The sequence below is a fragment of the Crotalus tigris genome, unplaced genomic scaffold (assembly GCF_016545835.1).
Source record: "Crotalus tigris isolate CLP2741 ecotype Arizona unplaced genomic scaffold, ASM1654583v1 scf7180000024345.2110221, whole genome shotgun sequence".
NCBI lineage: Eukaryota > Metazoa > Chordata > Lepidosauria > Squamata > Viperidae > Crotalus > Crotalus tigris.
In genome coordinates this window covers 235933-250601 of record NW_024100514.1, presented here as the reverse complement: position 1 = coordinate 250601, position 14669 = coordinate 235933, and the positions used below count along the sequence as shown (strand labels likewise).

Here is a 14669-nt window from a genome sequence, read left to right as displayed (position 1 = left end):
TACATTCTTAGAAAAATGCATTTAAATGAAAAATTCCTCACGTAGATTTTATGTATCAATTTTGATGCCGGATATCTGGCTATACCTAAGTTTGGGCACTTCCATGTGATGTTTTTGTGTCACTCCCACATCTTTGCCTTCCATTGTTTCCTTGCTGGTGACCTTTTGGTAGCTGAATTGTCTAACTTTTGGTTCACCTGCAATTTCAAGGGCCTACTCTGAAGCTCATTTTCAGCTGGAGATCTGAGGAATTAGAAAATGTCATTTTTTCAATAAGGAGAACTCTTTGATCTTATCCTTCCTCACTTTAATGTATGAAATTCTGAGTTACAGTCACCCAAGAAGGCTTGTAAAGAAAATGCTGGCCTCATAGCTTCATATCTTCTTTTTGGCAACCGTGGCAGATTGACAAGATATAGTTAGTTTTTAACCTTCTTCTCTTCACATCTGTAAAGAAAGAAGCTGTTTGGATTATTTTTCTTGCTTTGAATGAATTTTGGTTGCTATAGGAACTGTCACAGCTTGGGTTCCTAATTATGTTTATAGGCTGTGAAATTCTGAATAAATCAAAATTTTTAATGAAAATAATTTTAATTATTTAAAGAACTCTATTAGTATAAATTTATGGCTAACCATTCTTTTTTCTTTTTTACAGAAAAACTATGGAAAGGCAGATGAAGACTGTAGGCATGGTATGAACATTAAATTGTTTCTTTGAATTTCTAAACATTAAGAAATGATTCTGCATTTAATCTGCAAGTGAAATAAAATTGTCCAATTATGGGTCTTATCTAAAATGCTTGCTTGGATTACAATTCTGCCCCGGGCTCAGATTTCATTTATCTAACCACTGTTTTCATAGTAGCTCTTCCTCCTGTTTCTCAGACTTATTCTTTCTACCCATTACAATAATTGACATTTGCACAGATGGAGGTAGTCTGTTAGAAATAATATTGTTAATAGAATGGAATAAAAATGGATGCTAAATGCAAGACTAAGTCTGACTGTTAAAGATCATTCTTGCTTTAATGTGCTATTTCCTATATATTTAAATATTAATAAAAAATATTATTGTAAAATAATTAATAGGTGTTACAATGCAAGATTGTCCCTTCTGAGATTTATAAAATGTGCAATTTAAATTACTTTTTGTTATTTGCTACTAGAAAGGAAACATATGAAATATAATTAGTATTTGTGTTCAGATCTCTGTGTTTTTAGACTGGGGAAATTAGTCCTTTCTTATTTAATCCTAGGTGTAATTGCTATCTATAGCACCTATCATTGCTTGTTCTTTACAAGTTATGGGTAGTTTTTTTAAACTAGAGATACAGGGATGCAGTTTGTCTAAACCAGGGGTAGGCAACCTTGGCTCTTTTATGACTCGTGGACTTCATCTCCCAGAATTCCTGAGCCAACATGGCTTAGCTTAGAAACCTCTCCCTTCTCCAGTACAGGAGATGGAGAATGCACCAATGGGTTTTCTCTGTCTGCCTGCTCTTGAGACCAAGTAGCCAAAATTTGACATGCCCCCTCTTGCCAGGGGATCCATTCTTAACTTGGTCTCAGCTCTTGAAGACTCGTTTTGGCTTGGCTCTCAGCTATTTCAGGTTAGACAAAGCAATTCATTGGTGGATTCTCTCTAAACAATTGGCTATCTTAAATTTAGTTACTCTCCCTTACCAAATTCCCCACAGATACTGAGATCATTTAGGACCTCAAATTATTTAAAAGGTGGGGTGTGGTGGGGGGAATCCCTTCTACCTTCCCTTTCCAGTCCCAGGGCTCTGGGGGGGGGGAAGAAGGCACTAGCAGAGACTGCTTGCTGTGCTTTTCTCCCCAGCCTTCCCAACTTTTCACCCCAATTGGGGGAAAATAGCAAGCTCCAGACCCGGATTCAAATTTGAATCCGGATCGTCGGAGCTTGTCCGAGCAGCGCAGGGCAATCACGGGCGCCATTTTAGTTGCCATTTAGGCAGCGGATGCCCTTTTATTGCAACCGGGAACTCCAGAAAGCAAAATAGAGCGTTTCTGCAAAGAAACGCTCCGTTTTTCTCATATTCCGGCAGATTAAAGCCCTCTTAACAGCGCTGCCCACACGATTCCCCTGGGCATTGGATCACCGCGGAGCCCATTTTCGGAGGGAAAACTGGCCGCGGCCGCCATTTTAAGACGGCGACGATCACTGGGGCAGCACAAGTCAAGCCCCGGGCCTCTGCCGGCTGTCGGGAAGACACTTACAGATTGGGGGGGGGTAGCCTTCCCAGGGTAGCTGACCCCAATCTCACGCGGTCGGGCACAGCCGCTTTAGCGCCCAGATACCTTGTGAGGCCCTCTAGGACTAACGAGGCCTGTTTTGCCTAACGAGGCCTGTTTGCAGGAAGCGCGATCAATAGAAGGCCATGTGGGCCCAGGGAGGCCCAGCAAGGCCCATCGCAGAATATTACAACAGAGCAGACAAGGAAACAAGGGGAGGGGAACCCTGGACATTCATTCTGCTTGGTAGTTGCCATTTTGACTAATTTTTTTGATCTATTCAGACTCCCAGTCCTCATTGAGGTAGCCTCAGTTTTTGGTTTTTTTTCCCTTACTGGTGCACACTGCCTGGTCATCTAAGGCCTCCAGGAGGAGCCCAGAGAGTGGTTCCAAACGTTCCTTTGGTATCTGCCTCAATTACTGTGACCGTAGCCCAGAGAGAATTTTTTATTGGTCGGGTGATCAGGGGAGCAGTCTTGGTATTTGCTCCAATCTCGCTTCCGCCAACTACTTGCCTGGCAGAGCTTTTTCTCAGCGCTTGTTCCTGGGATTGCTCTAACGGGATGGAGGGATCCTCATTGCCTCAGTCCATGGGCACGACCTCTCCACCTCCCGATTACGGCTGCAACGCGCCTTCTGGCCAGAAGGCGGCAGGCAAGTGCAAAACTAAGACCAAGCATACGCTTAAGAAGTCCTCCAAGTTGGCGGAAAAGCAAGCCAGCTGTAGGCACCAGGCCCTGGAGAAGGAGTTCTCCAGGGCGCAGAGGCAGGCCCAATTGGATTTGGATCAAATGGCGACCACCGAGATGGAATTACCATTGGGCCCATCGACATCAACACAGGGCGTATGGTCCATTCCGGGAACACCGCCACCACTAGGCTCGCCTTGCACATCGGCCCAACAAACAGCCACTGTCGCGGGTACTACCACTGAGTCCACTTTGTCACCCTCAACCACTGCACTCGGGTCACGACATAGGGAACATTTTCTCAGACGGACGTCTGGAGGCCTTGTTAACCAAAATGGTGGACCGCGCTCTATCACAGCGCTCAGTCCAACACGATCAGGGAACCCACACCTCGGTCACACCATCCTTTGAACTCCTCACAGAGATCCAGGTTATTCAGGAGCCCGCATCTCCAGCCCATTCCTCCAAAAGCGGTTACTCCTCTCCTCAAGAGGAGGAGCGACTGGAAATTACCTTGTCAGAGGATGAGGAACTCCCCACTAAACCATCCCCCTCGGGGGGTCTATTTAACCCCAACCTATTCCTTACGATCCCCTGCAAGGCTACGTCCACTGCGAACATAGGGGCAGAACAGTTCCCTCAACCGCAGGCGGCACCGGGCACCACGTCCAGGCCGATATTTTTTGCAAAAGTGACAACTGAACACCATGTGCCTTGTCCCGCCATTTTTCTGCAAGGGATCAAAAAACAATGGGCTTCCCCTTCTTCCCTCCCTTCGGTGAGTGGCACGGAGAAGAGGATGTACAGTACACCCACAGACCTCAATGAGGCACTAGAGATTCCCAAGGTGGACGAGGCCTGGACCCCCTTGGTTTCCCAGACAGCCGTTGCAGGGAACCTAATGGAGGTTCTCAAAGCTGATGACAAAAGGTGGGAGCAAACCTTCCGCAAAACTCACCAGTCAGCAGCATGGGCCATCAAAACGGCCACCTCGGCCTCCTTCTTTGTTCGGACCATCCTTCTGTGGTTACAACAACTACAGGCCAGGGTCCCGGCTGAGGACTTGCGGAGTCACCAGGACCTGGCCAAGATGGTGGCAACCACAGAATATGCTGCCGATGCAACACTCCAATCGGCCATCTTCTCTTCTAGATCCATAGCATCCAATATAATCGCCAGAAGGATGCTATGGCTAAAACACTGGCAGGCTGACACCAAGGTTAAGTGGCGCCTAGCGACCACCCCCTATTTAGGCAGCAATTTGTTTGGGGAGGCCCTGGCTCCTTATCTTGTTGAGAATAAGGACAAACGTAAGGTCATGGCTCACTTAAACAAAAAATCTGATAGACGTCCCGCGCCTTATTTTTGAAGGCAGCCCTTTCGCCAAACGACAACCGCGTCTCTCAATCAGAATGCCAAACCATATACTCCCAGACAGGATAGACCATACGACCGTCCCTATGACAGACCAGGCTTCAAGGCCAGGCAACAGAATCAGACTAAGCGGCCATTTCATGGCACGGGCCGTCCCTACCGGAAGAACAAATGACCCTCACCCCGACCTTCCCATCGGAGGAAGACTAGCCCACTTTTTCCATCAGTGGGAACAAACCTCCACGGACAGCTGGGTACTGCATACCATCCAGTCCAGGTTGTCCCTGGAGTTTCTAGTCACACCTCCAGACCGACTCACCATCTGCTCAGTCTCCAGGGTCCCCATAAAACGCAGACTTATGCAGGAGGCCATCCAACACCTGTTGGATATTCAGGCCATAGAACCGGTTCAACCAGAATACAGAGGCAGAGGGTTTTACTCCATCCTCTTCGTAGTCCCCAAGACCTCAGGAGGATGGAGGGCAATCCTGGACCTCAAAAATCTCAACCGATACATAACATACAAAAAATTCAAGATGCAATCCCCCCAGTCCATTCTGGGAGGCATCAGACAGGGCGACTTCCTGGCATCGATAGATCTCACGGAAGCCTACCTTCACATCCCCATTCATCCATCTCACCGTCGGTTTCTACACTTCTGTTATGGAGGCAAACACTTCCAATACAGAGCCCTCCCTTTCGGTCTCTCCTCAGCACCCAGGGTGTTTACAAAAATACTGGCGGTAGTAGCCGCCAAACTCAGAAAAATTCCAATACGCGTCCAATGCTACCTGGATGACATTTTGATCCAAGCAACATCCCTCCAAGCGGCTCAGGCGGACATAAGGACCGTCATTCGCATCCTTCAGCAACATGGGTTCTCAGTAAACTTCCAGAAGAGCCAGACAGTTCCCTTGCCCAGGCTACTGCATCTGGGAGCCATTATAGACACATCCAACTGCATGGTCTATCTCTCCCAGGAGCGAGTGGTCAGCCTCAAGGAACTGGCTCGCCAGATATGCAAACAACACACAGTTCCCCTGGTAACACTCTCCCAATTACTAGGCAAGATGGTCTCCTGCATAGCCATAGTCCCCTGGGCCAGGCTTCATCTGCGGGACCTACAGTGGTTCCTTCTTCCATTCCAATGTCAGAATACCAGAGCATCCAACCACCTAGTCAGGGTTCCGGCGCATATTCGCAGGGCGCTCCAGTGGTGGTGCTCTCGGGCGATGACCAACGGGTCACCCTTCAAGGAATCAGACAGGGTTACCAACACGACAGACGCCAGTCTGTACGGTTGGGGAGCCCATCTATGCTCTCACTTTGCGCAGGGACGATGGTCCGCCGCGGAACTGAGAAACAACATCAACTGGCTAGAGCTCAGGGCGATCCATCTAGCCCTATGACACTTTAGACACAGAATCAAGGGCCGTCATGTCCTAGTCCTTATGGACAACGTGGCAGCCAAGGTACACATCAACCGTCAGGGGGGCACCAGGTCCAAAGCCGTCATGACAGAGGCACGGCTCCTGTTCGCCTGGGTAGAGTCCAGCCTGGAGTCGCTAAGGGCGGAACACATATCGGGGGTCAACAACCAACAAGTGGACTTCCTAAACCGTGCCACAGTGGACCCTTCGGAGTGAGGGCTACACCCGGACCTGTTCTTAAACATCTCCCACAGGTTCGCTCAGCCGACCCTCGACCTGTTCGCATCGTCGGACAATGCTCAACTCCCCAGATTTTACTCCCGCTTTCAATCCACTCCCGCCACTATAAGATCGACCGTTTCGCTTCGGCGGACGCCTCCTTTGGTAGGAGGGTTCTCCAGCAAGTGGTCTCCAAGGACCTTCCGGCCTTATCTGTCTCCCACCTATCGGGACAGTGAGGCTTTGGTGTGTCCCATCGGTGGATTCTCCATCTCCTGTACTGGAGAAGGGGCATTGGTCTTAACCTGAACGCCTTTTCTCAGTATGGAGATGGAGAATCCACACCCACCCTAAGGTCCGTTAGGCTGTTATTAGGGAACTAAGAGCCAATACCTCGTCAACCTTCAGCCACTGGGAAGAGGGGCCGTGTCAAATTTTGGCTACTTGGTCTCAAGAGCAGGCAGACAGAGAAAACCCATTGGTGGATTCTCCATCTCCGTACTGAGAAAAGGCGTTCAGGTAAGACCAACGCCCCTTTCCCCTCAGCGTGGCTGGCTCAGGAATTCTGGGAGTTGAAGTCCACGAATCATAAAAGAGCCAAGATTGCCTACCCCTGGTCTAAACTAAAGTCTATATAGTTTTTTCTATTCTAAAGGGATACAATTTTTCTGAATTGAGGTCCATCATTTGTCTTTGAATAATAAAGTATGGGCTCTGTTTCTGTGGGAAAAAAATTGGGGATGGTCAGATGGAATGAGAGATGATCAGATTAGCTGTTTTTGAGAAGAAGAATGTTGACATATGGAAGGAAGTCTGTGGAGCCATGGGAGGCAGAAGGCTCAGGAGAGAACCAGGCCATGGAGGTATCTTAGATGTCTGCAGGCAGAAGAAGGAATGCATGTACAGGTAGTCCTTGACTTATCACCACAATTGAACCCAAAATTTCCATTCCTTAGCAAGACAGTTGTTAATTGAGTCTTGCCCCATTTTTATGACCTTTCTTGCCACAGCTGTTAAGTAAATCACTGCAGTTAAGTTACTAACACAGTTAAGTGAATCTGGCTTCCCCATTGACTTTGCTTGTCAGAAGGTCGCAAAAGATGGTCACGTGACCCCAGGACACTGCAACCATAACAAATATATACCAACTGCCAAGCGTCTGGATTTTGATCACGTGACCATGGGAATGCTGCAACGATCGTAAGTGTGAAAAACGATCATGTCATTTTTTTCCAGTGCCGTTGTAACTTTGAATGGTCACTAAACAAATTATTGTAAGTTGAAGACTACCTGTACACATCCATGGTTAATGCATGTATTTCAGCACATTCTTTACATTCATTTAAACACTGTTAACACTGTTAATTATCTCCATTTTATGCCGTTACACGTAACAACGCCTCAAGCAGACAAGGAAAACATCTTCTGTTACTGTTTCCCCCCGAAAGTAAGACCTACCCTGAAAATAAGCCCTAACTTGATTTTTGGGGGTGGGCCTAATAAAAGCCCTACTCCAAAAATAAGCCCTAGTTTTGGGGTGAGGCGCATGCCTAAAAATCAAGCTGGGGGGGTGATGGAGCTGTCCCATGCGCCCCGCACCCATTTACCTTACTGGTAGGACTGCTGCAGCGAGGCCTCCCATGCCCTGACACTTGTCGCGCTGCGTGGCTCGTCATGCTGGTGCCGCCGCTTGCGGCAGGAGGCCACACAGCACTTTGAGCCATTGCTGCTGCTCATGGCAGGAGGCCACATGGTGCTTCATACTGGTGCTGCCGCCTGTGGCAGGGAGCTACGTGGCACTTTGGGCCCTTGCCACTGCTAATGGCAGGACACCGCACGGCATTCGGGCCGTTATCATAGCCCAAAGCACCTTACGGTCTCTTACTGCAAGTAGCAGTGACGTCCCAAAGTGCTGCGTGGCCTCTTGCCGTGAATGGCAGCAACGTCCTGAAGCATCTTGCGACCTCCTACTTCAAATGGTGGAAACAGCCTGAAGCAGTGGATGGCCTCTTGCCACGAGCGGTGGCAATGGCCCAAAGCGCTGAGCAGCATCCTGCCGTGAGTGGCACCACTGATGTGAAGCACCATGTGGCCTCCTGCCATGGGTGGCGGCCTGAAATGCCTTGCAGCCTCCTGCAAGCGGTGGCAACAGCCCAAAGTGCTGTGCGGCCTCCTGCAAGTGACGGCACTGGCATGAAGTACCATGTGGTCTCCTGCAGCGAGCGGCGGCATTGGTATAATGTGCCATGTGGGGTTCAGCCACAAGCAGCGGCACGACAGGTGTCAGGGTGTGGAAGGCCTGGCTATGGCGGTCCTAAGGTAAGACATCCCCCCAAAATAAGACCTAGTGCCTCTTTTGGAGGCAAAAAAAATATAAAAAACCGGGCCTTATGTTTGGGGAAACATGGTAGATTCAATACAAGTTCTCTCTCCAAACGTGATTGTAGTGGGAAAAAGAGGTCTAAGTCAGTCCACTTCAAAGGCGAATTTTCAAAAAATCTTTATTCTCATAAATGAACCCTAGCAAGCAAGTCTGCATGTAGAAGCCACAGGCCATATTAAGTGCTGCGTTGAATTTAAGTGCTTATATTTGTTGATATCGCTTGTTTTAAAATGCATACTTATGTAAGAGTATTTCCGTTCTAAATGGTTATCTTCATTAATTTGAATGAACAATGGATAGTGAATTACATTAATGCAGCCAACGTCTCATGGCCTCAAAAAGGAGATCCAATTAATATGATTCAAGTTTCAGATCCAAACATTGTAAACATTGGACTTTCATGTTTAGTAACTCTTCATATATATCATTAGATTAGCTATGAAAAGGCGTGTGTGAATATTTGGATCATTTCCTTATTTTTCCAAAGTGTAAACCTGGGAACAGCTCAGTAATCTCTGCATTCAGTGGTCAATAGTGGCCTCAGATGCACCATGACATTTGTGGCCACCTATACTTATTTGGAGATAGGTAAATTCATAAGAGTCGGATGAAACTAACTGCCTCATATGTTCCCAAAATATAAAGAGAGCTGCCTATCAGCAAAATTAAATTTTATATTATTAAAAGGACTATAGTTCACTTCGTATTGTGACTTCTGTTGACTGATGTGGCAGAGGTGTGTGTCTATAGTGTGGCAAATAATATGGTATCTGCTTTTAATTGCAGTATTGGGAGAAGGACTGGACAGGGAAGGGGATACTTTCCGTGCAGTGCTTGGCTGCGTGCATCTTAAAGGGAAGCTACAGGCTGTTTCTAACGCTCTTTCTAACTCACTGATGGGTGAATCACTGGTAAGTGGCTATTGATTCTCATTACAGTTTTCAAAAGAGTATACTTTAGAGACATAGCAAGAAGACTTGTGTGACTATTTTGTGTTACAATATTAACATCTTTATAGATCAGTGGTTCTCAACCTTTCTAATGCCGTGACCCCATAATACAGTTCCCCATGTTGTGGTGACCCCCAAGTGGGTGTGGCCACCAATAAGAGGGAGTAGGACAGTTAGGGAAAAGGGAAAGAAATGGCGGACAGTGTGGTTTGGCGACCCCCGTGAAATGGTCATTTGACCCCAAATGGGGTCCCGACCCACAGGTTGAGAACCACTGTTATAGATGAAGAAACAGGAACCCCAGTTTCATCCATGAGTTTGCACTAGCAGACTGACAGTTGTTTCATGTGATACAGGCATGGATTTTAAATACTCTCAAGTAATATTCTCAGTATGCTAATTAATAGAACAGAGACTTATGCTTTTCCATTTTTATTGCTGTATTTTTGTCTTTGAAATCTGGATGGAAATAGGTGGCATTTTTTTCTTGAGTTTATTTTCAGAAAGAAAAAAAATGACTTAACCATCAACTTGCTTTTATTGTGATCACTATAGTAGGGCAGCCATAGTTAGACTGATACAGCTGACTGATTGCTAGATGCCAACAAAGACATATAAAATATGTAAACTTTTGCTGCCATCTCATGGTTGGCCAGAGTTTTGCAACCCAGATATACCAGATTTAGGCTAGAGCAGTGTTTCCCAAACTTGACAATTTTAAGGCATGTGGACTTCAACTCCCAGAATTCCACAGCCAGCAATGCTGGCTGTGGAATTCTGGGAGTTGAAGTCCACATGCCTTAAAATTGTCAAGTTTGGGAAACACTGGGCTAGAGTATGATTCATTTATAGCATCAATCCCTACTGTCTTGCTGCAGTCTGAAGTGCTAAAATTCAACATCAACATATTTTCAAAAACACTTTTTAACCCCTCGTAGATTTAGAATCTTCTTATAAAACAAGACTGATCAGTACTTGAAGCCGCCACTTTGTTCCAAAGGATGCCAACCAAGTAGGGCAATGGTAGGGAATATTTTGGACTGGGAGGAGGCAATGAGGGGGCTGTTGACTCTTTCAGAGTGTAAGCTTCCATTCTTTTGATGTGTATGGTTAATCTGAGTTCTCTTTTTTGGCTTGCTGTTGGCTTTTCTCTCCATGTGTATCTACTCCCAAAAAACACTAGTTTACTTTTTATGAAACTGTAAATATGGGCCTCATACATATTCTTGTGTGCAGTTTCTTGGCCACATTCTTTTTAATTTGCATCTCTGAAGGCAAACAGAAATATACTTTTTCTTGTGCAGTGCAGTTGATTTCTCTTAATTTGCTCCAAGTTTCTTTTAATCCATTCCAGAGATTTCCTCGATCTTCCAAAACAACTTTGTATGTGAGGGAGGTAAAATATGTCAAAATGGAAGAGAAGATATATCTGAGTAATATGCTACTTTACACTCTCTGGATTTTAACTGCAATTCAGGATTTAAATAAAATTGTTTATGGATTTTATCTTATTCTTTTGGGCCCATTTATATTAAAAACTTAAGGAAGTATATCCAAAGATGATATTAAGCATGTTTGAATTTCTACTTATATAATCAGAATCTTAAATTTGAACAGATTATATCTGTTCGTACATTAGGGTTAAGGAAAGAAAACATTTGCTAACAGAAAAACATGGTAAAATGAATTTTATATAATAAGAATTACATCAATCTTATTATAATTGAACATAGAATGTATTGATATCAACAAATATTGCATAATTGTGTTGCAATGTAATATATTACAAAAATATTAGACTGAGAGAGAGTATTAAAATGCCACCTGAATGGTTTTATGTTGGATTGATTGGAAAGTTTATTTGTTTGTATTGATCTCACTATTTTATTTTGTTGTTTTTCATTTAATAAATTATCTGACACTAGGCACTTTCACAGAGAATACACTTTGATTATTTCTGAGAGAAATCAGTCCAAATGCATGGGGCACTAGCAGATAATGTTTCTCACTTACTTGTTTTGTAAAGCATTAGGACTATAAATCATCCAGTGTCCAAATCATGTCATTGATTTGATTCAACAAGTTGATTTCATTTGAATTGTTAATTCAGTAAGTCAAATGGATTCAATTTGGAAAACATGTATATTCAGCAAATGGTGAATCTCCAAGTTGATTTAGATGTATGATTCAGTCATATTATTCTTTAATCAACTCCCCATGCATCTCTATTAATCATGTTACATTGGCTGTACTGATTAAAATTGAAGGCCAAATTTGGCTAGTGATATTATTAGTATGGCTGGAGTTTCAGTTGGACTGCATTCATTTTTAATAAGTGGTAATCATAGGTTTCATAGAAGAGCATCATCAGTAAAGTTATAATTGTCTGGTTTCTTTCTGAATGTCAATTATATTCAGAGTTAGATAATGTTGGAAAGGTCAAGCAGTGGACTTAATATACAAAGTGATAAAATAACTTAAGACAAAACTATGGGGATATATTGATCTCTTAAGGAAACCCAGAGAATTTTCCTTGCAAATTACTTGTCTTTAATTATCTACTTGAAATACCTATGGGCACTTTCTGGGAATTTACATTAATGTCCTCCCCTTTGGTATTTTTAGAGGATAAATAAAATATATCCCAGTATTCCAGAGATTATGTCCCTGAAATAAGAAGATACAAATAAACATATCCTTTAATGCTACAGATTTTATGCTGATTCTCAGTTAAGGCTTATCCAGCCTTTATTAACTAGTTTTCCGGCTGATACAGATGGTTTTTCTATGAATTGTTTGGTAAGAACTAGAGAGCAACTTAATTGCAGAATTTTGTCTTTTTGCATCTAGAACCTACTTCAGTGTCTCTCAGAGAAGCAGATTGCTAATTATATTATCTGGGATATAGGAACTGATATTTACTAAATTTATTAATGGTACTGTGTTTTTGCTGTTTGTAAAATTGTTGTCGTTTAAGGCTGTAATAAAATTACTTTGTATTGAATTAGCCATAGATAGTCGATCTGATTTATATCTATAATGAGAGCATGCTTGGTCTTGGTTTAATATACATAAATTCACTAGCTCCAATTTGTCAACTTTGTGTGTGTAGTTTTGGCCAGCTTTCGCAACAGATTCAGTAAAATCAGATTATGGGATAGTATCGTATTGATACAGGCTATAACAGAATGTTGGAAGCCTGACAGCATAAAGCATCCCTTACAAATCCCAGAAGGTTAGGACGGAATCAGTCTTGAGTTGTACATGTTGCTGAAAGCATCTCTTCATAGTTTTTCTAAGATCATCTTTGCAGCTCTCTATTAGATATTGGAAGCGGATACAGAACAGAAAATGTATTCATGAAACATGCCTCATATGATATGTCAGACTTTTGCCATAAGCTTTTTGCAAGTTCTTAATCCTTAGTATCCCTTTCTTCCCCTAATTACTTCATAAATCAGTTCTCAAACAATAGATTTTTATTTTTTATTTTTTTTAAAAAAGGATAGTGGCTCAATTTCAGTTAGCACCGGCATACATGGAATGGGGAAAACCTCTTTAATGACCAATCTCTTAATTATAGCAATACATTTTTTTATCTAGAGGTAAAACTGCTTTGGGAGCAATACACAGGTTACTACAGAATAATTTTATTATTGGGAGAGTAGTTTAGATCAGAAGGGCTGCAAGGAAAATTAACTGTTTATTTATCTGTTTTTATTAAATGGTACAGAACGATGGCCAAGACAGATTCATGTAATGGAAACTTCTGGTTGAAATTTTAGCAAAGGTTCTCTGCCTTTACCCAAATTTTATTTGTGGTTTATATTTGTACTTGTGCCACAGCTTAGGCTTTCTTCAGCAGGAAAGTGAAGTATTAATACCACTCTTCAATGCCTTGGTAAGGCCACACTTGGAATACTGCATCCAGTTTTGGTCACCGCGATGTAAAAAAGATGTTGAGACTCTAGAAAGAGTATAGAGAAGAGCAACAAAGATGATTAGGGGACTGGAGGCTAAAACATATAAGGAACGGTTGCGAGAATTGGGTATGTCTAGTTTCACGAAGAGAAGGACAAGGGGGGACATGATAGCAGTATTCCAATATCTCAGGGGCTGCCATAAAGAAGAGGGAATTAAGCTATTTTCCAAAGCACCTGAAGGCAGGACAAGAAGCAACGGGTGGAAACTAATCAAGGAGAGAAGCAACCTAGAACTAAGGAGAAACTTCCTGACAGTGAGAACAATTAATCAGTGGAACAGCCTGCCTCCAGAAGCAGTAAATGCTGCAACACTGGAAGTTTTTAAGAAGAGACTGGACAGCCATTTGTCCGAAATGGTGTAGGGTTTCCTGCCTGAGCAGGGGGTTGGACTAGATGACCTTTAAGGTCCCTTCCAACTTTACTACTATTACTACTAAATGTTTGGATTGATATTTATTTGAAATTGTGAACAATTGCAGAAGCTTAATCATAGTGCAAACCGTACATGACATGGCAAATCATATTTGGCAGTGATTTGCAAACCTTTGCTTCCTTTCCAGTGGGCATTGAAGTGAAATCATTGCACAATAAGCAAAAAAAAAAAAAAAAAAAAAAAAAAACACTACAGAAAGCAAAGTTAAGTTGCATAATTTATCCTTGCAATTTTATATGCTGAGATGGCCCATGCAGATTTCTAGTTTGAAATATTCATGTATCATAATGTTATTGCTAGTTTTTTTAAGTTCGCCGCTGCAATTTCGTATTTGAAAGGGGCATTTTATCAAACAAAAGGGAAAAGTACTTTCAGCAAAGTAGAAAAACTACCCTCTTCAATTAAATTGATATTATTATATTATATTTCAAACTGGTCTGTAATAATTCCAAAGCATTCAGCCAAATGGTGCCATAGAAATAACACTAAAAAAAATGTATGTTTCTCTTAAAACTAAACTTATATGTAACCATGAAAAAAATCTGATGGAAAAAATGTTTCACTTTTTATTTTTATAATGGATAACAAATAAGCAGAATGTGATGATATTTTTTCTTAGCAGAATGGGATGGTAACTAAAGATCTGACAAGGCTGAAAAACCTTCTTGTTGAAACAGAGGTAAGTATATCTCTCTTCCTGAAATAAAGGATTCTTTCTGTACCAGTTTTTGTTTTCCCAATTTGAAGGTGACTGTTATAATTTAAGGAACCTTTTTAATATCCTCTTTTATCTGTTGTTTTATAGCAATTATTCACTGTGGCCTACCTTACATTTTATAGTACAATTGTCTTGAGTAATGGGTATCTTGATTTGGGTTTACATTTTAAATGGTTAAATATTGCCCAAACAAACCTACTTTGGCCTTAGTCTTATCTACACACTTCTTTTCTA

The 14669-nt window shown here is 42.8% G+C and overlaps 1 protein-coding gene across 8 annotated transcripts in view; it reads left to right on the top strand.

Annotated features, from left to right (window-relative positions):
• HELZ (helicase with zinc finger) overlaps positions 1 to 14669 on the top strand; it is a 144698-nt gene that overhangs the window by 39652 nt on the left and 90377 nt on the right. For 4 of the 8 annotated variants that reach the window (XM_039326834.1, XM_039326830.1, XM_039326831.1 and 1 more), the window contains 3 exons: positions 656 to 692; positions 9138 to 9262; positions 14337 to 14396. In XM_039326834.1, the coding sequence (XP_039182768.1) occupies positions 9248 to 9262; positions 14337 to 14396 (75 nt within the window). In that variant the 5' untranslated portion in view covers positions 656 to 692; positions 9138 to 9247. The remainder of the gene's footprint in view (positions 1 to 655; positions 693 to 9137; positions 9263 to 14336; positions 14397 to 14669) is intronic. The other 4 variants (XM_039326833.1, XM_039326832.1, XM_039326837.1 and 1 more) reach the window with 1 other exon arrangement.